This window comes from Chanodichthys erythropterus, chromosome 20 (genome assembly GCF_024489055.1).
Source record: "Chanodichthys erythropterus isolate Z2021 chromosome 20, ASM2448905v1, whole genome shotgun sequence".
In the NCBI taxonomy this organism is placed as follows: domain Eukaryota; kingdom Metazoa; phylum Chordata; class Actinopteri; order Cypriniformes; family Xenocyprididae; genus Chanodichthys; species Chanodichthys erythropterus.
In genome coordinates this window covers 29,875,205-29,900,507 of record NC_090240.1, presented here as the reverse complement: position 1 = coordinate 29,900,507, position 25,303 = coordinate 29,875,205, and the positions used below count along the sequence as shown (strand labels likewise).

Sequence of the window (25,303 nt, the reverse complement as noted above, 5' to 3'; positions counted from 1 at the left end):
GACACCAACCTTCTTCTCTAGATTTGTGATCTGTTCTTTGTAGAAAGCATCCAGCGCCTTCAGCTCTGCCTCCTTCTTCTCCAACTGTTTCCCCTGCAATGAATGAGTTTTGTGTCATTGAATTGCTCATTTTCGCCAATTCCAGGGATGTTGCAATATTTGTTTTGTAAAGAAAAAAATATTTGTAAAAATACATTTAGTCAACAAAAAAATTAAATAATTTTATTTAAAAGGTCTCGTTCTTCGTGATCCCATGTTTCAAACTTTAGTTAGTGTGTAATGTTGTTGTTAGAGTATAAATAAAATCTGTAAAATTTTAAAGCTCAAAGTTCAATGCCAAGCGAGATATTTTATTTAACAGAAGTCGCCTACATCGAACGGCCAGTTTGGACTACATCCCTCTACTTCCTTCTTTAATGACGTCACTAAAACAGTTTTTTGACTAACCTCCGCCCACAGGAATACACAAAAAAAGGGGGCGTGGTCTTGTTGCGCTCCCACAGAGAAGAGCAAGAGTTGCGTTTGTAGAGTGTGTTTGTCGCCATGTCGTCGAAACGCTGTTATTTTCATCCCGCAGTCCAATCACCTTTGTTTGGCCTTCCCAGGGACGCTGTACTTAGAGATCAATGGTTACAATTTATGTTTAACTCGGTTCCCGAAAATTATAATCCACATGTAAAACTATGTGCAGCACATTTTGCTGAGGACAGCTTCCTCAATCTCAATCAGTTTAATGCGGATTCGCACAAAGAGGATTCTTGAAAGATGGAGCAGTGCCCTCTTTGTCTGGAGAAGGCGTTGTTTATGGACCACAACCTGGTAAGATAAGCTGCTGTCGAATCACAACACAGGAACCGCTGGCACAATCAGAACTCGTTACGTATTTCTGAAGGAGGGACTTCACAGAACAAGGAAGTCATCAGCCCGTTTTTATGACAGTGGAAACAGCAGTATACAGATAAGTAAATTATGTGAAAAAATACTGTGTTTTTTTAAACGCGAAACATGAACACATGTTATATTGCACACTATAAACACAATCAAAGCTTCAAAAAACACACGAAAAACAGGACCTTTAAATAAAAATAAAATGTTAATGCTTCTAGCAAATATGAAAAAATAAATAAAATAAATTTAAATAAATAAATAAATAATTGTTATTATTTATTGAGTATTACTTTTTTTACTATTGAGTATTTATTATTTATATTATTTATTGACCAACTTCAAAATTAAGAAGCTTATTGCAAATTTTACATTTAAATTTTGTAAATAATTTTTGTAAATAATAGTAATAATAATAATAATAATAATAATAATAATAATAATAATAGAAAAAAAATTAACAATGGGCCAAAACAATTTAATATTTCTAGCAAAAAAACACTGCTAAAAATATATATATAAAAATGATTTATTTTTGGTTAAGCCAGTTAAAATGTTGGCAGTGCAAGTAAAAATCTGAACTACTGGCCCAACTGAGCCAGCAAGGAAAAAAAATATTGATGAAATTCTACCTTAGAAATAAATGTGAGGCAAAACAAAAAGCGACACATGGCCAATACTCAAGCCCTGTGATCTAGTTGGTGATATTAATTTCAAAAACATTTTTAAACCATAAGCCTTATAAGCTTAGGACATTGAAAGTACAACTGTCATCTTTGGAATTTCACTATTTGTTGGCATTTCCAGAAGATTCATCAAGGTTTTCAGATTTTTGGGCAGTGAATTAGCAAATGCTTTCGGCAACATATGTCCCAACTGGTCCAAAACTGTTGACCAAACTCAAGAGAGGCCGGACGTAGGATGTTGCACAGTGCAGCTTCACTCAAACAGCATGGAGCAAAAGCTCTTAAAACCGTTCTGCCCACTCTGCCAGAGACTTTAGGAAATGGACAGCTGGTGTAAGATTTTCAGCCCTCAAAAAAAGCATTTAGGAGGATTTACAACACGGAAGGATTCCAAAAATAAACAGAGAAAGTGAGGACGCAAGATAACAACATACACAAGGTTTGTAGGTGATTTCGTCCATGCTTGTGACGCTCAAACAGGTGTGCAATAACTGAATGTGATCGGCGAGGTTGGCAGCGATTCTGCATGCTCAAAGCAAGGGGGGGGACTGACTGCCTGAGATTATATGGACTATTTATGAGCATGCAAACATCTGTGCCTTTGAAAAGCAATAGCAGTGATAACCTTACACAACACTGAGGGATGTACAAGCACAATCATACATACAAAAAAAAATAGTTCAAAGCTGCAAAAATAACAAGTATTCAAACATTATTCAACAAAGGAGTGCAGAAAGTGGCATGCTCGCACACATGCACGCATCCCCCCTGTAATTAGCTTCTCTCATTCCGTAACTACGTATGAGGCACAGATACATTAAGCCCAGCGGGATACGGCATTCACACTGCCGCGCTTCCTCACATAGACACACGTGCACCAACGCTGCGGTGGAGAGACGCCCCGTGGCGCTGACCGGGAGAGAGGCGCATGTACTGTAGCAGCCAGACAACAGTGCACAACAAAGCACAACCCCAAATTACGGGCATACATAATCACCCCCTTCCCTCTGCCTCCTGTCTCGAGCGAGCAGTAAATCACCTCCATCAGCATGAGCATCATATGCAATTTTCTAGCTGGGTAGCTCCGAAAGCCGGCACGGTGGCCGACATGGTTTGCATGCTCACAATCAGGGCTTAATGCATGAAAACCAAAACACCATGTTTAAATGAGGAGGGAACAAGACACGGAGAGATAGGAAGAAAGAAAAAGTAAATAAGAGAAATATAACAATGACTGTGGAATAGGCTGTGCTTACCCAGGCATCCAGTTCAGAGGCAGGCTTCAGAAAGAGAGAATAAAAGAGAAAGAACAAGAAAACATCACTTAACACATAGCTAAAGGAAAACACTTAGGCCAGAGATAGTTTCTCAACATATGACGACACGTTTGAAACAATGTACATGCCTTAGGTGTGTGACAAGACAGTTGGCTCAGAAGACGAGATGAGACACGAGATTGCGTTCACGAGAATGAGATGACATTTTTACACAGTATTTTTTAAGAAATCCTCAATATACATGTCTAGGAAAAAAGTCTGCAGGTGCATTCGAAATGTTTTGACTAATCATCTTGTAATGAATGTCATTTCAGTTTAACTATTGGAGTATGAATAATCATATGCAGTAAAAAGAACAATACTCGAGCACTGTAAAGGTTTTGCAACAAACTCTACTGACTGGCTTCTTTCATGTATGATTCCATATGAGAACTTTTGACCTCCTAACAGAACTCCTTTCCTTAAAATTGATCATAAAAAAAAAAAATAAAAAAAAAATTTAGTCTTTCTTTTAGACTTAAGTACAAACAATAAGTGTACTCTCTCAATATTCAAAGTGCAAATAGAGACCAAATTTTTCTTCAAGCATAATACAGAGCTAAGAGATGGTTACAACAATACAGCTCATCCTAAGATAGCTTTTATATTGGGAGATATTTGCATGCATCAGGGAGCCGCTTTCAAAATGCAGGGTATGTCATTGAATTGCTCATTTTCGCCAATTCCAGGGATGTTGCAATATTTGTTTTGTAAAGAAAAAAATATTTGTAAAAATACATTTAGTCAACAAAAAAATTAAATAATTTTATTTAAAGGTCCCGTTGTTCGTGATCCCATGTTTCAAACTTTAGTTAGTGTGTAATGTTGTTGTTAGAGTATAAATAAAATCTGTAAAATTTTAAAGCTCAAAGTTCAATGCCAAGCGAGATATTTTATTTAACAGAAGTCGCCTACATCGAACGGCCAGTTTGGACTACATCCCTCTACTTCCTTCTTTAATGACGTCACTAAAACAGTTTTTTGACTAACCTCCGCCCACAGGAATACACAAAAAAGGGGGCGTAGTCTTTCTTTTAGACTTAAGTACAAACAATAAGTGTACTCTCTCAATATTCAAAGTGCAAATAGAGACCAAATTTTTCTTCAAGCATAATACAGAGCTAAGAGATGGTTACAACTATACAGCTCATCCTAAGATAGCTTTTATATTGGGAGATATTTGCATGCATCAGGGAGCCGCTTTCAAAATGCAGGGTATTGAAATCGAGTTTCCTTACGCTTTACTTTCGCTTTCACGATTGTGCTTACTCTGTGAATAGGGAGCGGCGGTGCTGAGCATGCATTCTACAAGATAAGACATTTATTAGATGCTTAGGCTCTGTCGTGCAACTAATCCATTGCCATCATCTCGTCACTTACTCTCGTCATGTGATCAGTTAACTCTGCACTACGTACAACTCTGCAGTTCATGTTGGATGAGCTGGATGGGATTGAAGTGACAGTTATCCAACTGAATTAAGTGGTTTTTCTATATATAAAAAGCAAAACAACAGTGGAGGCGGTGGCATATTCTTTCCTAATTTCACCCTTATGCTGTGTTCACACCGAACATCTAGTTGGACGCTTGAACATTTTGAAGTCAGACACTTCAGACGCCTGTAAAATTCGCTCAATTCGCGCGTCTAAACAAAGTGTGTTCAGATGCGAATTCGTGTCTTGGGAGGGGCTTTCATCTCTTTCTGCACAGATCCTCTGAATAAACACATAATCTCGTCAATTGGAAACCTGTAGCGGCAATTTAACTCTGTTATGCCGGACGACTTTTGCTAGCTAGAAGGTGGGCTAGTATCAACGGCTAAAATCATGCAAAAAGTTTTACAACTAACCAGATTGTCCGATTCGCTTATTCTCTTCCAGGCAAGGTCCTTTTTATTCCTGTCTCGATAAAAATATAATGACACATCATAGAGCTCAGGGTGGCCACCCACAGCGACATCTTTGTTCTGGTCTCCACCACTGATCACATCATAAACACGTTACTACCAAAGCAGAGTCCCTGATTGGCGTAAATTCCTGATTCGCGTCGCGCTAGATGCTTGATTCGCGCCACAGGACACCTTGACGCGCGTGTACATTGACTTAACATGTAAATCAGATGCCTCAGACGCCCTAGACGCGTTCGGTGTGAATGCAGCATTACAATCTGTCATGGCAATATCGCGAGACAGCTTTTCATCTCGACGAGAAATCTCGTCACATTTTAATCTCGTCACACCCCAAACATCCATATTTTAATTATTAAATTTAAAGCAGAAATTTCGTAATGTGAAGAATTTAAGTGAAACTATAGAAACTTTAAAAAAATATGTCCAAATTCACAATACTTGTAAAGGAGTAGGCAAAATCTACATGGATGACCTACTACCAGAGAGATTCTGAAGTGTATGATTCTGAGAGGACAAGCCACGCAATATCGCGTTCATATCGCAGATGAATCGCCTTCGATAATGCATGCGATATTGCATGGCTTGTCAGTGAACTACGGCTCTGTCTATTAAATGGCGCTCCATTTGAAAGCAGGTGTTGGCGATTTAGCGGTAATCAGGGAACAGACTTTAATGACGAAATACGCATGACAATCACATGCGATATATCGCCCAGCCCTACTTTAGATACACTAAAGTCTTACTTTTCAAATTCTGTAATTTTTCTCAAGAAATTAAAACAATAAATGTTGTTTTGGTGCTCTTTAATGTGGGGTGATAGATAACTGTAGCTGTATCCAATCAAATCAAGAGCTTATGAATTGCTTCATGAAACGAGTCAATACCCAGCACTAACTATGAAATTATTTCAGGTGTTTTTTAAGGCAAATTTTGCAATATTATTGCTCATGCTTATGGTTAAGGATCAAAACAAACCCTTGACATTAATAATTTAACTTTGGTGTGCAACTTATAGCACACAAAATCAATGATACCTCGAATCAAGCCACTTGTTGATGAGAAGTGCGGATGACTTTTTAAGTGATGGATTTCATCTGGAGGACAGTAAAAAAGGGTGAAAATCTAATAAATTAACCATGAAGGAGGGTCACAAGCATCACAGAGCAATTGTATAGCAACACCCTCACAAACACCCAAAACATCTTAGCAACTACAGCAATGCCCAGCACCCTAGCATCACGGTAATGAGTTTTGCACATGCTTTTCTTTTCATTTTTAATTATAAAATGTAAAAATCTAGTAAACTTTTATCATTTCTGCCCACTCACCTGGCCTTGGTTACATCAGCAAAAAAGAAAAGACATTTCTAGGTGATGAAAGATAATGAAAACACTTTTAGAACAACACACAATGATGAATCATGCACAATACGCCCAAGGACATAAATTAAAAAAGTAAATGGGTCAATTCTGTAGAATGTTTTTGTAGAAATATAAAAAAAATATTTAGTTAAATTGGACAGAATCCTCTCTGACCATTTCAACAAACATTTTCAGTCTACATCTAATGTCCACTTTTTATGCTTGACCAGTTTAACATCAAACATAAAAAGGAGACTGTAAATGGCCAAGCATGAATCTCCAAGGGCTCCTAATTGCAACTGTAAATTGGGTGCTAACAAATGTATTATGCAGTATGGAATCACTCCTCATTATAGGAGCAGCAGCAGGGCGTTTCACACGTATTTAATGAACAGGAAAGAGAGGGTAATCTGGTCTGCTTGCTGAAGCCAAGTGCTCAACACTGCCAGAGCTTGCATGGACCTACAGTGATAAAACTAAGAGCTGAGCATCAGAGGAGACCTAGAAATATGGTTCATTTTGCTCATGTTGTTAACAGGTATCAGCTCAAAATTAATTATTTAATAATCATTCATTTTCTATTTTACTTCTTAGTTGTTGTTGCATTCATGAGAATAAATGTTGTTAACTAAAACTATTAAAAAAACCTTAACCTTAATCAAAATAATATCTAAATATTCTATGAAAAACTTAAACATTTCAGGTAGTTGCCAAAGCAATGTTTCTAATATTTGTTTAAGTTGAAGTATCACAATTACTAATACCATGACTGAAATAAATATAAATCAAAGCTAAATAAAAAGTATAATAAAAATAATAAAAATTACAATAGCACTAAAATTAAAAAGAATACTGAAAATATGCAAATAAAAGTCAATTCAAAATATTAATGAATACTACAAAAGTATATAAATAATATTAACACTGATGAGAATTAATAGAACCTTTATTGAGCCAATAACAATCAACTATATTCTATCTAACTAATCTAAGGAGCTGTTTACGCAACACTGTTTTCAGCTAAAAACTGACAACTTTTTATGACTGAGTAACTGTGTTTTGGGAGCCTGAAAATGTAAAATTTTGACAAATTTTGTCATCTTTTCCGTTTATAGTACATAGTTTTCGTGTATGGGTACCCTAAGGTTGACGTTCATAGTCAAGGTTAATTGCGGTTTGCATCTTATTTTAGATCTGTAATGTGCATTTACATTTGGAATATTTACATTTGAAGCATTTGTTCAGCTGCAATATATTGCTAAAACGCTACCAAGATGTTTTTACTACATAAACAATTTATAATGTATGTGACTTCAGTCTTTTTTAGATGTTTATCACATACAAATTGAACATACCGCTTTCCTAAAATGGCAAAACAGCAATATGATAAAACACACCAATGTTTAATAAATAATTAAATGTATTAATAACAATAAACACTTCTTCTGCCAAGTAATATAGTTTGTCAGCCTACCTGTTGGCTATTAATATAAATTGGCACATTAATATAGATTTCAACTGATGTGCAGTCAGAGACGTGAATATATTACCTATTTTTAAGCACATTCGATTGCAGCTCACCAAAATTTTAGAGTCGGTCCTATACATTTTAGAAAAAAAGAAAAATAATAATTTCTATGTAGCTATTTATATATAGCTATTTATATAAAATGGCATTTACAAAGCTATAAATGTTGTTACCATGATGCCAACAGACTGCAGACAGCCTAAAATAGCCTCTCAAGGACCTAAAAGAGACTCAACGACAACTTTTAGCTGAAGAATCAAGAGTGTGCTCCCTGCTGGTCTGATGACGGCAAACTCATCACTCAGTCTCAAATAACTCTTAGAGCCTGTTGAGAGCCACACACGCACATGCACGGCACACACACAAGGCTCCTGACTACACACAAGCCTTGTCATTTCTTTATTTATCCTCTTTAAATTCTCTGTGGTGACAAAGCCAATCTGATGGGCGTGCTGCACTCATGTAACGCTCTGTTTGGGATCTGGAGCAGGCTGATAATACTCAGGCAAGCATGAATTACACTGATAAGTGTAGAAATGAGCCCTGCTCAGAGTTGGGTTTACCGTAAACAATGGTGCATGCGTGTGCGTTAGGCTGTAACTCAGCACCCAGGCCAGGATAGATGCAAAGTGACAGGCCGTACGCTCAAGAAGAAGGGAGGACTGGAGGAACGATGAAGGCTGCTGAACACATTACATCAACTATAGCGTATTATCACAGTGTTCTCTATCAAACCTAAAGTTTCTGCATGGAGTTGTTCTTCGGGATGTTACAAATAAATGTTAAAAAAAACTATTTGACTAAACCATAAGTCAGATAGTTTAAAATTAAACTGTGGACCACAAAATAAGTTTTTTTTTTTTTTTTTTTTTATGATGACAAACTCTAAAATATTTTATCTGGTAGAAATTGAGTAAAAATATATGTATATTTAATAATCTTATCCAGTGAATCACAAAAAAAAATTTGTTGTGAAGCCAAAATATTTGAGAATCACTGCATTGTAGAATCTTAATGCAGGGTTTTCCCATATATTAATAAATACAGTTCTATAATAATATAAAACATATACTAATATTAACACTGGCTTGACGAGGGTGAAATTAAGGGTGTGTTCACAGTTGTAGTTCGGTTCTCTTGTTTCTTTTGGTCCTGACCAAAAGGGGAAAATACATTTAGTCCTGGTTCGCTTAGCGTTCACGCTTTCATTTTTAAGACCGGACCTAAAGATACAAAAACAAACAAAACAAAAAAAAAACAGCTGAGAAGAGTTTATAAAATGTGTAAAAGAGTCAAAAGAGCGACAGGAATTCCTTCGTTGCACACAAATGAATGCAAGAGGACAGCGTTTCTGACGCCTGTACTGAACTGTAATGGGCAACGCATCTCCAATGATGAGAAAAAACTGGTATGGTTCAGCATTCTGTCCTTTTTAGGGTCGCATCTGGTGACATCACATCCTATTTTTGGTTCTTTTAGTTGACTTTGGTCCATGTTCCATTCACATTTCAGTCGAACCACATCAAAGCTTGTCTGAAAGTGGACTGAAACCAATTTACCAGGGTTCCAGGGTTCGGATGGCAGCGTTCAAACTTAATTAAATGAACCGCACTAACAGAGCAATCGCACCAGAGTTCGTTTTAATCAAACCAAACCTTCCAAGTGCGAATACACCCCAATTCTCATTAATCAAAATCATTGATATTATCGTAATTAAAGTCATATAGTCTGTGATATACTTTTACATTTGGAATATTCATGTTTAAAGCATTGCAAAAACGTTGCTAAAGATGTTTCTGCTACGTTTATGATTTAAAAGAAGATTATCAGGTACAACACCTAGAAAAGAATATACTGCTTTCCTAAAACAGTTATAATATCAATACAATATATTGATTCTAAGTATTTTACACTTTAATTATTGTTGTGGAGTTAAAAGGTTTGAGAACCACTGCATTTTATAGAAGAGCAGTCAATTTCCAGCCAAAACTAAATGAGATTTACATGTTAAAATGCTTCAGTCCTACACCATGTTAGAAAACATAATTAAAACTGTTCATTTCTATTTATTACTACCTCCGGTAATGATAATCCGCAATTAAATGCTCTCCCCGTATGAAACGTCCAGATAACGGTCTTACCATACGGCTATTGATTAACCTGTGTCATATGAAAAACTGATTCAGGTTAATTTAATTTAATTTTAAGTTTTGGAGGCTATGTGACTGAAACTCGCAATGAGTAACAGTTGTCACGTTTTCTCAGATCCGTCTCTTACACAAACACACACTCACAGTGCATCTGTTGTGTCCTGTGGTGTGTGTTTATACCCCGTCATCCCCTCTAGGTTGGATGTGCTGCGTTGCCATCTGATATCTGGGCACAGCTTCCCTCCCGCTTTCCTCGTCTATTTACTCGTCTGCGTTTATTTAACACGTAGCTCCCGGCTAGGCAATAAATTAGCACTTAATATTCAAACTGACTACTCAGAGTGCACGCCGCTGCGGTCGTCTGGGGAGGAGAAGGAAGGGCCACTTGCTTCTCTCATGCCATTGCCATGAATAATTTCTCTGCCGACGTTTCGGCTCTTATCTGAGCCCGATCCGACCACCGTGTCAGCGAGAGCCAATGTCATTTTCGAGCAGGGTCTTGAACGTGATATTGATGACATGAGGGAAAAGAGATTAGAGCAACAAGACAAATCCAGAAGAACTATTTGACAGAGGGTCGGGATTCGTTTGGCACCACAGGGAGAGACACAGGAATCAGCCCGGAACGGTCAAGTGCTCACGAGGTATAAAAATTTAATATGCTCATCTTCCTTTACTGAATGGCAGGTAAAGCGTACAGCTAGCAGTCATAATCCCGACCGCCATCAGGGGTCACCTGCCCCTAAATGATATTGTTCCCCATCATGTTTCATAGTTGCACTTTTTTTTTCTTAAAATGCTCAAGGAAATCTTCAAAACGCTGTTGCCTAGGAATTAGCACATGTTCATATGGGAAATGTAGGTTTCAGCCTAGTCCCAATTCTATCTTCTCTCTCTCTCAAAATAATTTGCTGTCCCATTTCAAATTTTGAGGTCAAAAAGTGACAAAAAAGTCCAAAGAGATCTCAAATTTTCTTTTAAACCACTCAAAATAACCTTAAAATATAGTCAGAGATCTAGGCTAGCGGTTAGAAGATGTATTGCAAACATTTTGGTGCTCATTTGGGAAATTAAGATTTAAATCCAGCTACAATCCTATTTCCTCTCTCTGCTGAAATAATGCGGCCTGGTGGCTAGCTGGTGTCGACCCTTGGCGCTCATACAGCTAACACAGGTTTGCAGCCAAAATTATTTGTCCCTTGCCAGATTATTTCCAAAATAGCCAGTAATTAAAAAAAAAAAAAAAGTCCAAAAAGCAGACAAATTCCCAAAATGATAAACTAAGGTTTTCTATTAAAATGTTCAATAGAAACATTTAAAAGTCAGACATGTGGGCTAGCGGTTAACAAATGTAGTGCAAACACATTTTGGTTCTCAAACAGGAAATTAAGGTTTAAATCCAGTTCAATTCTATTTCTCCTTTCTAACCTTGCAGTCAAATAAGACTACGTTCAGACTGCCGGCAAAAGTGATGCAAATCCAGATCTGTTTTTTCATAGCAGTGTGAACAGCACAAACCACACTGAATCTGATGTTTTCGATTCTGATTTGGGCCTCTTCCATATGTGGTACTTACTAAATCAGATACAGATCGGATGTTTTGAAATGCAACCTCAGTCTGAACGGTGATATCCGAATTCATGTGACTTTTACATCACTCTAGATTGACAATTGCCACAATTATGTGTTGATGGGGGTCACTCAAAAAAATTGTACATACCGTAGTTCTTTGGTCACTCGGTTAATATGGAAGACAGAAAAATCTTTTTCCTCAGCCTTATCTTCATCCACCTCATCGCCTCTGCACAAATTAACGGGCTTATTTGGCACATCAGACATGTTTATGTCTGAATAAAGCATATTGCATACCATCTTGTTATTGTTCTTTTGCGCATGCGGGTCAGATCGGGACCATGATCAGTACTCAAATCTGAAATCTCAAAATGTTAACAGCCAAACAAAAAAAAATCTGATCTGAAAAATAAATCAGAATTGAGCACTAAGGCTTACAGTGTGAACGTAGCCAAAAGGTGACAAAAGTCCAAAAACAGACAAACTTTCTCTTTCAAACTAATTGTCTAATATTTAGTGTGCCAACCTTGAGAGAAGGAGAAAAAAAAAAAGGTTGTAGCCAAATGGCTAGCACATGTTTCCTGATCATGCAGGAAGCACTGACTTGAATGCAGCCAAAATGATTTGTCTCTTGCCAGATCATTTCTGGTCTCCTCTTTAATTTCACTGCCAATAAAGTCTAAAAACAGACATACTCAGCATTTCTCTTAAAATGCTCATGTTCATGTTGAACATAGGTGCTCACAGAGAAAATACTGGTTTGAGTCCAGTTTTTTGTTTTGTTCCTGTAACAACAAATAATTAAAACATTTTGTAAATCACAAAAAGTAAGAAAAAGTTCGAGATAAATTCTTCATACTGTTTAACACTGGCATTTTGAGGTTGACATGGAAACAACAAGGAAATCATTCTCAACTGACACAAAGACGCTTACCAGAAAAACCTGTGACACACTCAAAAAAAAAAAAAAAAGCCCTTTTGACAGAGTGATAAGTAAACACTTACAAACACAGAGACAACACAAGACCTAATCCTGCACCTAATTCCCTCTTATCCCAGACTCCTGCTCGAACAGCGACGCTAGAACGGAAGAAACTGCGCAGGGAGCACGGGATAAAATCTATCCACTCCACCTGCCTGCCGTGGGCCCCGCTGGCAATTACCTGAGCTCTGGCCTGGCTTGAGCTCAGAGAGCGCGGGAGTCTTAATGGCTTTGCATGCAGGAAGATGTCAGGCCCGAGATTACAATTACTGATAGGACTCTGCTACCAGAACGGCTCTCTTCTCTCTCTCCCGCCGCACCGGATTACTCACACTGAGCTTCTCTGATAAACTGCACGGCAAGGGGAGATGAAAAGTAGGTAAATAAATAAAGGAGGAATGAATTGTTCACAAGGTGCGGCGTGAGCTTATTGTTATCTTGGGTTTGGTGGGAAATGTTGATGTCTGTGATGAGATATGTTATGAGGCTGGAGAATAAATAAATAAATATTTGTAATTTATTTATTTATTAGGGGTGTAACGGTACATGTATTAGTCCCGTTATGAATGTCACGGTTCGGAATTGTGCGGACAGACGACGAATACAGTCGTACACTACAATTCTAACCTTTAATACTATAATAATGTGCAAGAAAGGGCTCCCTGTATGTAGTTTAAAGCATTATCTGAGATTGATTTTTTTTGTCCCACTTTATATTAGGTGGTCTTAAGTACTATGTACTTATTGTGTTCATATTGTAATGCAAAACACTTTTGCTGCTATTGAGGTGGGATATGGGTATGGTTAGGGACAGGTTTGGTGGTATGGGTAGGTTTAAAGGGCTAGTTTACCCAAAAAAATAAAAATAATGTCATTAAGTACTCACCCTCATGTCGTTCCACACCCGTAAGACCATTCATCTTCAGAACACAAATTAAGATATTTTTGATCAAATCCGATGGCTCAGTGAGGCCTGCATTGACAGCAAGATAATTAACACTTTCAGATGACCAGAAAGCTACTAAAGGACATACTTAAAACAGTTCATCTGAGTAGTTCAACCTTAATGTTATGAAGCGACAAGAATACATTTTGTTGGTTTTTTTGGCACACAAATTCAACATTATCTAGTGATGGGCGATTTCAAAACACTGCTTTATGAAGCTTTGAAGCTTTATTGATCTTTCTTTTCAAATGAGTGGTTCGGAGCGTCTATCAAACTGCCAAAGTCAAGTGATTTCAGTAAACAAGGTTTTGTTGCGTCATAAGTGTTTCGAACTTTCAATGGTTCACCACTAGGTGGCGTGACTTTGGCAGTTTGATACACGCACTGAACCACTGAACTGAAACAAAAGTTTCATAAACTTTGAAGCTTCATGAAGCAGTGTTTTGAAATCGCACATCACTAGATATTGTTGAATAAAGTCTGTATTTTTTTGCCGCACAAAAAGTATTCTCGTCGCTTCATAAAATTAAGGTTGAACCACTGTAGTCACTTGGACTATTTTAAATATGTCTTTAGTAGCTTTCTGGACATCTGAAATTGTGAATTGTCTTGCTGGCAATAGAGGCCTCACTGAGCCATCGGATTTTATCAAAAGTATCTTAATTTTTGTTCTGAAGATGAACGAAGGTCTTATGGGTGTAGAACAACACGAGGGTGAGTAATTAATGACAAATTTCATTTTTGGGTGAACTACCCCTTTAAGGGTGGTTTAAGGTGTGAGGGATGGGTCAACAGTGAAATAATAATAATTGTAATTACATGCATGTATTTTTTCAAATATAAAACATGTATGTACACAATAGGGATCTGTCACGATTTTTGGCATAATCAATTTAGTTGATTTAATTATAGAATATCAAATAGGTTGTGCTATTATTGTCTTAAAAAAATTCCCCATGTTTTCAGTGCTGATGCATTGGTGACACGTTCATGTGAGATTTTACACAAATCTTAAGCTTTTTGTGGAGTTCTGTTGGGGTTTAAAACAGGCTAGAACCCACATCTCCTGCGTGAGCACCAAGGCTCAACACGCTAGGAACGTATGCACTAACTGCTAGATCATGGCTCTGATGTTATTCATTTTAATTTCAGAGATAAATATGCCTCTGCACTACATACATATACATAACTGATTCTATAAACCTAGTACACCAAAATCAATCAACACCTGCCAGCTCTAAGTCTGTCCTGCTTCCATTTACTCGCATGCGCTATAACTAAACCATGTTTTCTCACTTTAAAAGATAGGTAACGGTAACAAAAACATTGATGACTATTTCAAATTTAAATACTGTAATATTTTACCAGTAACACACATTTTACAATACCAATTAGCACTGAAGACCTCTTGGGTGTTGTATTGAGATTTGGCAGAAAAGAAGACAAAGGCATTGTGTTAAAGAGTTATTCCGCCATCTAGTGTCTAACAAATGAATTTGCACTATTTTACTCTATGCACTAAATTATCTTCAAAGAAAAGAAACCAAAATGTAAAGATGCCAAGAAAGTACTTGGGCAACACCAAAATACTGGTCAGGAATGTATAGATTATGGTGATATACTGTACATGGACTGAATCAAATCACTGCTCAACCTGATTATACTGAACAACAGGAAGTGAGCCCACACAGCCTCCATTCTCACGCAAGTGTGAAGCTTTGTGCAATGATGTCACACCATCGCAGGTACACTCAAAAACATCATTCATCTGATGCAAAATCAAATATGAGAGGCTGGAAAAGGATCAGAGTCCTTATCACAGAGAGATAAGCCAGGCATAGAAGCACTCTGATTATTTTAGCATCTCTCATGCATAAGTAACAACTAAGCTAGAGAAGCAGGCGGGCAGCTCGGCGGCGAGCGTGAAGCGGTGTTAATGAGACGAGCTTTTTAATGGAACTGTGGAAAGAGAGTGCCAAATGCAAATGCAACTTATCACCTCTCCCCGCCAACAGGCCAGGGAAAGACATTAATGCGTTTAAGAGCAAAGAAATTACCCACAATCCTCCCCCCTCTCTCTCTCCCTTTATCCACCTCTATCTGCTTTATTTTTTTATTAATCTTGTGAAGGCTTGTCATGTACAGTGAGAGCTCATGAAGGGCATCTGCACAGACCCTGGCAGATGGATGGAGGAAGCAAGGCAAGAGATGAACAGACAGTGAATGGTGCATTTCACAGAAAGAGTGTTACTGTAGTCTGAGTGAGAGCACAGGGGCGGAGGTGATATATTACTGCATTTTAATATATTTGTACTGCCCTCTTTCTGTAAGACAATGTCTTAAGAGAACAGCAATTCTTTATGTGAAGCAGCTATCAAATATTGAACGGAAAAATGCAACAAAAGCACTACAAGGGGGAGCTTATAGGTCTAATTTACAGAGTGAAACATTGTAACAAAAGGCACATCGAAATGGCGAAACATCACAGACGCAAAGATACTGCACTGTGAGCAAGAAAAAAAAACTTAAATGAAAAGGCAAAATGTATCACAAATGCAGATACACACTGAGAATGAAGCAAATGTAAAAAGGTGAGTGAAATTTTTTTAAAAAGTTGATTAATCTGTTGGGTTTTTCTTCGTTTAATCGAATAATCTGACGATTATTTAAGCGTTTCAAAACAACACAAAGATATTCATACTGTGAGCATGAAAAAAATGAAAAGGCGAAACGTATATACACTGAGAATGAAGCAAATGTAAAAAGGTGAGTGAAGTTTTTTAAACTATTGATTATTTTTCTGATTAATCGAATAATCTAACAATATTTAAACATCACAAATGCAAAATATTCACACTGAGAATGAGGCAAATGTAAAAAAAAGTGAGTAAAGTAAAATAATAAGTCAAAAGTAGGGCTGGAACTAACAATTATTTTTTCAATCGATTAATCTATCGATTAATCAAATAATCCTTTGGGTAATTTACCAATAAATAATAACTGTAACTAATCTATGTATGAACTTTTATCTAATGTTATCACAAAAGATTAAAGTAGCTGCTTGAATATATTCATTCAGCTGTATGAACAAACAGCTGAAGTCACAACTGCATTATAACTAACTAACCAACCATAGTGAGTATCCATGATTGACAGTGCCTTATTACATAAATGACTCCAATCAAGGCATGAGTTCATCATTTAGATATTATAGATAGCCAACAATAGCTTTAAATACTTTGTAACTGGTAGCAAAGAGTACGTTTGAGTTGCGTGCCTCACACCCACGGCAGCTTGTAAAAACAGAATGCTGGATAAACTAGTCAGAGTAATGAAAAGGCAAAACGACAAACAAATGCAAAGCTACTCTTACAGAAAGTGAAAAAATCTGAAAAAAATAAACAAATGGCATTATGTACTACAAACGAAAGAGTATTCACATGTAAAGTGAAACAAATCAGTGAGACAAAAGCAAAACAAACATAAAGCTATTCAGATCGAGAGAAAAAAAATCAAAGGCAAAAAAAAAAAAAAAAGAACTGCCAAAACATGGCAAACTGCAAAGCTATTCAAACCAAATAAACACTGGGCTGAATATAAACAAAATTAGGATTTAAAAAAAATTACAATGTGAATGATTACATAGGAATGTTGTTGTGATATAAATCTTGTGGGAACCAGCTTTATCTTACCTAAACTCAAAACTATTGCTATCAAGAGCAAAACATGCCTGTCATAGTGAATAGGTTTATAGGAATATGATACGATGTTTTTATTTTTAAGGCATGTTGAATGTAAATGTTTACACAGGCTCAAATAAGCCACAACAACAGATGCAACTCCACTAAAACCACACCTGAAAAATCCCTGAAATGCCTGGTGATCAATCACAACCTGACAACACTGTATCTATGCACAATCCAAAATCACTTCAGCCACTCAATTCAACTTCACTTTTGAATAGACACCAAATCATGGTGTATTTATGCTGTCACACACTTCTAATATTTATGATAACACTTTCATTTCAAAATTTTAACATCCTTTTGCAAGAAACATACAATTCCTTCTCTGATAGCTGATATCTCACCATGACTCATGTTTAACAAGAGAAGTCTCCAGCGATCAGAACATTATTGATAATCATGAATATTTAGAGGCACAGACCTTGATGTTGCGCTCTGAAACGCACCAGCAGAACAGAGAGGAGTTGCCATGTCACAGCTTCATTCTGATTAATGATAAGACTTCCCATTACATCTACATCACGCAGAGCCACTGTATGCGGCTTACAATTTACATTTAGGGTGTAAAACACTGGTTCTCAATTGATGGGTCACAGGTTTGTTCTTTTGGGGCAATAGACCACAGAGAAAAGAAACAGTGCTAAATGGAAATAAAAAAATAAATGCCACTAACAATAAGCATCAGTGGAATAGCAAAATAAATAGGCTTTTCAGCTTTCACATGGCACGAAAAAACCTGTAATCTCTTTTGTTCCAGAATATTTTTTATATTGTTAAATATAATCCAATAAAACTCTATTCATCCGTCACGTAGTAATATAATATTTGGCCAAGAGTTTGTCCCATGTGTTAGGCTGGTAAAACAATTTGCAGTGTGTGTTCACTACTCACGCTTCCTAATGTGTGTGCACTAACTTGGATGGATTAAATGCAGAGGACAAATTCAAAGTATAGGTTACTATACTTGGCCTTCATATGTCACTTTCGCTTTCATTCCCTTTCTCCTGTGAACCACAAGATATGCACTGAGAGTGAATGGTGACCATGGCTCTCAAGCAAGATTTTTAAACTGATAAGTTCAATTTTACACAAAGCTAATGTGGGCTTTATTTCAAGTCCTCTGAAGCAGTATATGAAGTTATATGAAGTACTTTTGTGGTTTTAATGTGCTTTTTAAGTGTCCTTTTGGAGCTTGACAGTCCCTAGTCACAGAGAGCAGCTTGGATATTCTGCTAAACGTGTCCAAGGTGTTCTAAGGTCATAAATGTGCAAAACAGTTGTCAAAAATTGGAAAAAAATGAAAAAAATGAAAAAAGTGAAAAAAAAAATTATCAATCTTTTAGTGAAAATTTTATAAAATATTCTAAAATTGTATTTCAAAAATAATAATTGAAATAAAGCTGAAATATCAATTTTAAATTAAAATCTTGAAAAAAAGTCAAACTTGAAGTACTAAAATCAAACTAAAACAAAAATTAAAGCTAAACAAATATATAAAAATAAAAATGGCAAAAGCACATAAAAATTACTAAAGCTAAACTGGAAAAAAGTTAAAGAAATTATTAATCTTTTAGTAAATGTTTTAAATTTTTGTTCAAATTATTATTATTTTTTTAAATTGTATAAAATATAAAATTGTATTTAAAAAAAATAATTAAATAAGCTGAAATTAAATATAAATGTTAGATTAAAAACAAACTGAAAAGAAGTCAATCTTGAAGTACTTAAATTAGTCAAACTACTACAAAAATTAAAAGGTAAACAAATATATAAAAAAATAAAAATGGCAAAAGCACATAAAAATTACTAATTGAAATAAACTGAAAAAAGCCAATTCAAAATATTAACTTATTCAAAATATACTAGTACATAAATAATAATAAAATAAATAGCATTGTCAAATATAAAAGCTGGGTCGTGAAACAAAACCAGTTTAGAATCACTGGTGTAAAAGAGAACAAATCCATACAAACATCAAAATGAGGGTTGTGGTGACATCTAGGCATGTCCACACATCTGCTAATAAGACACTGAGGTTGAGAGAGAAAGAGGGAGACATGTTCAGCGATGAATAGGAGGATTGAGCCATAATTACCTTCAACCTGCCTCCACACACACACACACGTTTACTTTTCAAAGCTTGAGCCCAAGGGAAGCTTTTCTATTAAGTGTCCAGAACTTGTCAGACCTCAGATAAGACACACCAACAAGACGTACAGGATCCTCGGGCATGGGCCGACATGTATAACATCACACACACGGTTTTCAATCCAACGTCTGCAAGAACATGACACGTGAGATGCGTAACACTTCTAGAATAGATAAGGTGGCCCCTCCAGGGGCCCAAGAATGAGGGACACAATCCCTAAAGGACCTAAATAAGTGGATGAGAAAAAGTGGAAGATGGGACAAAGGAAAAAAACTGAGTGGAATTCAAAGAAGCCAATTTCACCCATGTCAAGAGAGCAGCCACACATTTTTCAGACAGGGACTTGACCAGTGTTCCTTGCCCGCAGGACTTTACTTAAAAGAAAAACTTTCAAATTGGAAAATTAAGGGAGATAAGAATAAAAGTTATTAATTTTTCTCTCTTTTTTTTAACTATATTTATTTATTGTAGAACTGTGAACTATTTTGGCTGTTTGAACACAGATAAATGTTTGATAAAGCTAAGAAACTAATAAGCCACAAAAAGCTACATGTTAAAGTGACAGTGATTGTAAAAATCACTGTAAAACAGGCTCAAATTACTTTTGGCTGTTATAAAACAGTTGCAACAGCAATTAAACAGTTGAATTATATATATATTAAAGGTGCAATGTGTAAAAATTGGGAGGATCTGTTGATAGAAATGCAATTTAATATACATAACTATGTTTTCAGTGGTGTATAAAGAACTTACATATTGAAACCTTATGTTTTTATTACCTTAGAATGAGCCATTTCTGTCTACATACACCGTGGGTTCCCCCTCCATGTCAAGTCATCATTTTGCGCCGGCATGTTTCTACAGCAGCCCTAAATGGACAAACTGCTCTACAGAGTGTGTTTCATCACTATGTTGTTCTTCTAAATCGTTTGTGTTTCTAGAGGCAGCTTGCATCATCACTACGTTAAATATGCACAAAGAAGTAATACTAATAGAAGTCATCTGGTTTATTAGAAGCAGAGACCATTCTTTGTTAGAAGCAAGACTGCTTGAATTGTTAACGTACTCTCTGCTGTCTCATACGATGACATCTTTGACTTGTGTCAGCCAGACGGCCACCGCAGCTTCTCTATTTTGCTTCGAAAGGGAGGGGTGAGCTGCCATTGGTTGCAGTTTGCAACCTAACTGCTAAATGGCGCTAAATTTACAGACTGCACCTTTAATATTTGTATTATAATTTTTAAAATAGATATATTTTATTAAAATTTTATAAAATCCATTTAATAAAAGCAACTTGGCAAACTAATATAGAATGTGCAGTCCTTCATATGGTTTCAAATGAGGTAATCCTATCAGAATTTAGAGTATAATGTGCATTATTTAATGCAAAAAAAAAAAAAAAAAAAAAAAAAAAAAAAAGATAACTGCAAACTGGTTCATAATCTGTACTACAATACTTCAGTGATGACAACCAAATTGTTAAATCAGAGTTTTTATATATCACCCAGTTGTTGCGTCAACTATACAGTTCAAAAGTTTGGGATTGTTACGATTTTTTATGTTTTTTTGTTGTTGTTGTTGTTGTTTTTTTAGATCTCTTATATTCACCAAAGGCTGCATTTATTTGATCAAAAATACAGTAAAAACAGTAATAATGTGAAATATTATTACAATTTAAAATAACCGTTTTCTATTTTGTTATATTTTAAAATGTAATTTATTTCTGTGATGTAATGCTGAATTTTCAGCATCGTTACTCTGCTTAAGAAACATTTGTTACTATTATCAATGTTGAAAACAGTTTTGCTGCTTAATATTTTTGTGGAAACGCCGATACTTTTTTCAAGATTTTTCTTTCAAATGAAAACAGGGTTCCTACACATTTTCCATTTCAAAATTGCAGACTCAAATTTCCAGACCTCCTTCCAAACGATTTCTCTGTCTCCTTTTCTATGTTTTCTCTGCTTCATGTTTGCAGTCCGGGTCCTACAGTCTTTTAGTGATTTTTAAATTAGTTTAATTAATTAGTTGCTCTGTTGTCGGTATTGGTTGTTGATATCGAAGCATTTCTATAGAGTGGTCTACGTGTACAAGTAAGAGAGGTGAAAAAGGTGACATGTAGGAACTAAATAATTGTAGGGGGGTCTGGGGGCAAGATTTTTGTGATTTTAACACGTAAATGAAGCATTCTGGTGCACTCTGACAAGAACATAAATGGAAAAAACAACATTTCCTTCAAGTGAAAAAATAAATAAATAAATAAATAAATAAATAAATAAATTGGCACTAGGGCTGAGCATCGACAAATTTCACAATTGTGATTTTGAGTCAGAAGCTTGCGATTTGATTTTGATTTGATTACCTTTGATTCAGTATTAATCAGGTACAGTACATGGCAAATTTCCTCAAAGAAATAAATATCTCTCAACAAATGCTGTAAACTATACAGGGAACCACAGCTGGTATAATATTATAATATTAGGTTAAAATTGATTTGTAAGCTACTTAGATATAAGCTAAATTACACATAAGGAAGTTTTTATAATAACGTTATAATAAATTTTTAATGACAATTATTTTTCTACTCTTTTTTATGTAGGCCTAAACATTTAAATGGTGATTGTCATAAAATGGATTTATACATTCAATACCGAAGCACATGTTAAGTACAGATACAATGAATATGCAATAGCCTATAGTGCATATATTGAGCAAAATGCTCCTCTCGAAGTTCATTTTTGTAGTTAAATAATGGGTTTTTGGACAGTGAACGGCTTTTCTGGGGTAGGCTAAATGGGAAATTTTTACAAGCTGTTTTATTGACGCCTTTCTGTGGTTGAAACAATGATTAATCGATTGCATGTGACAGGATACAGATTTCGGTAAGTTGTACTGTATCTTTCAACATACCTTCGGATGTTCATTCATGTTTATTTTGTGTTGTAACTAGTAAAGCGGAAGTAGGGCTGGACGATTAATTGAAAAGTAATCAAAACCGAAATTCAGAATCTCTAACCGACGTAATTTTCCCATGTCGGTTATTTCGTTTTTTTAATCCTGTTAATAATCCCCCTTAAAAACATACTACCGCGTGTGTAGCCACGTGACTCTTTCAGTCAGTGGCATAAAAGCAAAACACGGAGAGGAACGCCGGTTCAACACATAGTGACAGCGCGCGAGCGGTGAGCCTTGCGTCTTCACTAAACTTTGTCAGTTGTATTTGTTTTAAGGTTTACCAGTTTGGACATTAAGCGATTTTAGATGATTGGATGTATATTATTTCAGGCTACCGTGCTCGTGCAGCTGCATTGTGGCACGAACACTCATTCAAACAGTAGCTGCGCAAAAGATGAAGATCGAGCGCATGGAGAGGAACGCAGAAACTAGTTGTCAGCGCTGTCCAGTTAAGCAGTTTAGAAACTCAAAACTTATTGTAGCACATATTTTTCTACTTTTGAAGGATCTATTTAACGTTACATCCCACAGCTTCACAATTAATAGAGAGATGGTATGACTAATTTACACACGCAATTGCTCTCATTATGTACTGGTACTGTGCTAATTTATCTTTATCTGATTTACAACAAGCAGAAATCTGTAAGAAATGTTAAGAACCATAGATAAAATAACTGCTGAAAGTGAGCTGTTATGTCTGATCACGCTTTCAAAAGAAAAAAATGTCACCTTTCAATTGTCAATCATATTTACAGTAGACCTATAAACCTTGTCAGTGAACTATGAGGGCAAAAACAAACAAACAAAATAATCGTTCATTAATCGCAATCGAGGTAAAATGTTCAATTAATCGAGGTTTTGATTTTAGGCCATAATCGTTCAGCCCTAAGCGGAAGAGATGGTTGGTTCACGAGCGCTACAGCGATCTATCACGCCACAGAGCACCAAGAAAGATCGCGACTCAATCCAGTCTATGGGAAAGTAGCCCATTTTCGATTCTTGTGAGAATCTTGTAACGCACACACACTCACCCTGAAAAAAAAAAACACTTTGGATCTAAATGATTCACATAAAAGACATATTTTGATTAAAAACGGCTAATTCCGACAAAAAGTGACTAGTTTGCAGGTATGATCAATTAAAAAACTGAATAGAGCCAATAGTGTGGAAACAAATATTTTTCCATACTCTGATTTCTTTTTTTCATACTTTTCCAGACCTGGAAATTACTCAAATCAAATTCCACACTTTGCCAAACTGCATAGGAAACCTGTGAAAAACATCTTTTTTTAACATTATAAATGTCTTTACAGTCACTTTTGATTAAAATAATCAATAAAAGTATTAATTTCATTAAAAAGAAAAAATCTTGCTGATTCTAAACATTTGAACAGTAGTACTAGTAGTTGAACAGTAACATTACTAACATTGAAAAAAAAAAAAAAAAATTATTATTTATAAAAACATAGCATTAACATGGTACATGGAGAAAAAAAAAAAAAAGTATGACTACTGTGCCATTGAAATTCAACTCCTTACACTACATCAGCCGATGACTGATAAAGAAAAATCTAACATTATGTACAGTATTTACATTGACTGCCTCAGGGTGGAGTCAGTGTTTGCATGCGTCATTATACTTCTGTCCTGAAGTATTGTGCTGTGCTGAAGTGTTTGTAGAAGAGTCTCACCAGCTGTTTGGCTTTCTCAGACTCCTGCCGCGTCTGTACTCGCTCTCTCTGCACCGCTCGAGTGATGTCCTGCCGCGCTGCCTCTCTCTCTTTACGTGCGATGCGAGCCAACTCCTCTTGTATAATGGCCTGCTGCTGCTCATACCTGTGCAAGCACACACACACACAGCTTTATTTATATGCCTGTTGCCAAGCTTGATTCACTCACAGCAGTTCTTAAACCTACCACTGAGCGTCAGTGTTTTGTCCTTTGTTCTTATGCTTGTTTTTACTATGATTCACACTTGAATAGAATCCAGGAAAAAATGAGTCCCTTTCTAATTTATTCTTTTCCTTTGTGGGAGCTACAGTTTCTATTACTCATATTTATGAGCATTTCTTTAGACATTTACCATCAATACATATATTGTCAGATTAGAAGCATAATAAATGAAAAAAAATAATTAGTTAATTTATAAATAAATTTGTGAAAATGCAAGTTGAATGTATTAAAATGTCAGCTTCACACATACACCAGATTTGCATGAAGTAATTTAGGTAGAGCTAGAAAGGCTCTTTAGAGCTAAAATTAAAGGTGTGTCATGTGGATCTGTGTTTAGCAATAATATTGCAGGATCAGTTGACTTGGGTCAGCTGAAAAGTGAAGCGGTGTTCTGAGATGCTGATTATTGTTGATATATAAACAGTTTTTAAGTCCAAAATCCTGTCTTGTTGTGCAATGGCAAAAACTAGACTAGAGCAGGAGTTTTAAAGGGTTAGTTCACCCAAAAATGGAAATTCTGTCATTTATTACTCACCCTTATGCCGTTCCACACCCGTAAAACCTTCGTTCATCTTCGGAACGCAAATTAAGATATTTTAGTTGAAATCCATGGCTCCGTTAGGCCTCCATAGGGAGCAATGACACTTCCTCTCTCAAGATCCATAAAGGTACTAAAAACATATTTAAATCAGTTCATGTGAGTACAGTGGTTAAATATTAATATTATAAAGTGACGAGAATATTTTTGGTGCCCCAAAGAAAACAAAATAACGACTTATTTAGTGATGGCCAATTTCAAAACACTGCTTCAGGAAGATTTGGAGCATAAATGAATCAGTGTATGGTATCATGATTCAGATCGCGTGTCAAACTGTCAACGGCTGAAATCACGTGACTTTGGCGCTCCGAACATTATGTTTCATTATGTTTTGAAATCGGCCATCACTGAATAAGTTGTTATTTTGTTTTTTGTTTTTATTCTCGTCGCTTTATAATATTAATATTGAACCACTGTACTCACATGAACTGATTTAAATATGTTTTTAGTACCTTTATGGATCTTGAGAGAGGAAGTGTCATTGTTCCCTATGGAAGCCTCACTGAGTCATTGGATTTCAACAAAAATATCTTAATTTGTGTTCCGAAGATTAATGAAGGTCTTACGGG

General features: G+C 36.0%; 1 protein-coding gene across 2 annotated transcripts in view; it reads right to left on the bottom strand.

The window, feature by feature from the left end:
- chchd6a (coiled-coil-helix-coiled-coil-helix domain containing 6a) overlaps window positions 1-25,303 on the bottom strand; it is an 81,711-nt gene that overhangs the window by 52,188 nt on the left and 4,220 nt on the right. The window contains exons 5-7 of one of the 2 annotated variants that reach the window (XM_067371320.1): window positions 23,875-24,019; window positions 2,828-2,851; window positions 10-93 (exon numbers count right to left, since the gene is read on the bottom strand). In XM_067371320.1, coding sequence (XP_067227421.1) covers window positions 10-93; window positions 2,828-2,851; window positions 23,875-24,019 — 253 coding nt within the window. The remainder of the gene's footprint in view (window positions 1-9; window positions 94-2,827; window positions 2,852-23,874; window positions 24,020-25,303) is intronic. The other variant, XM_067371322.1, reaches the window with a different exon arrangement.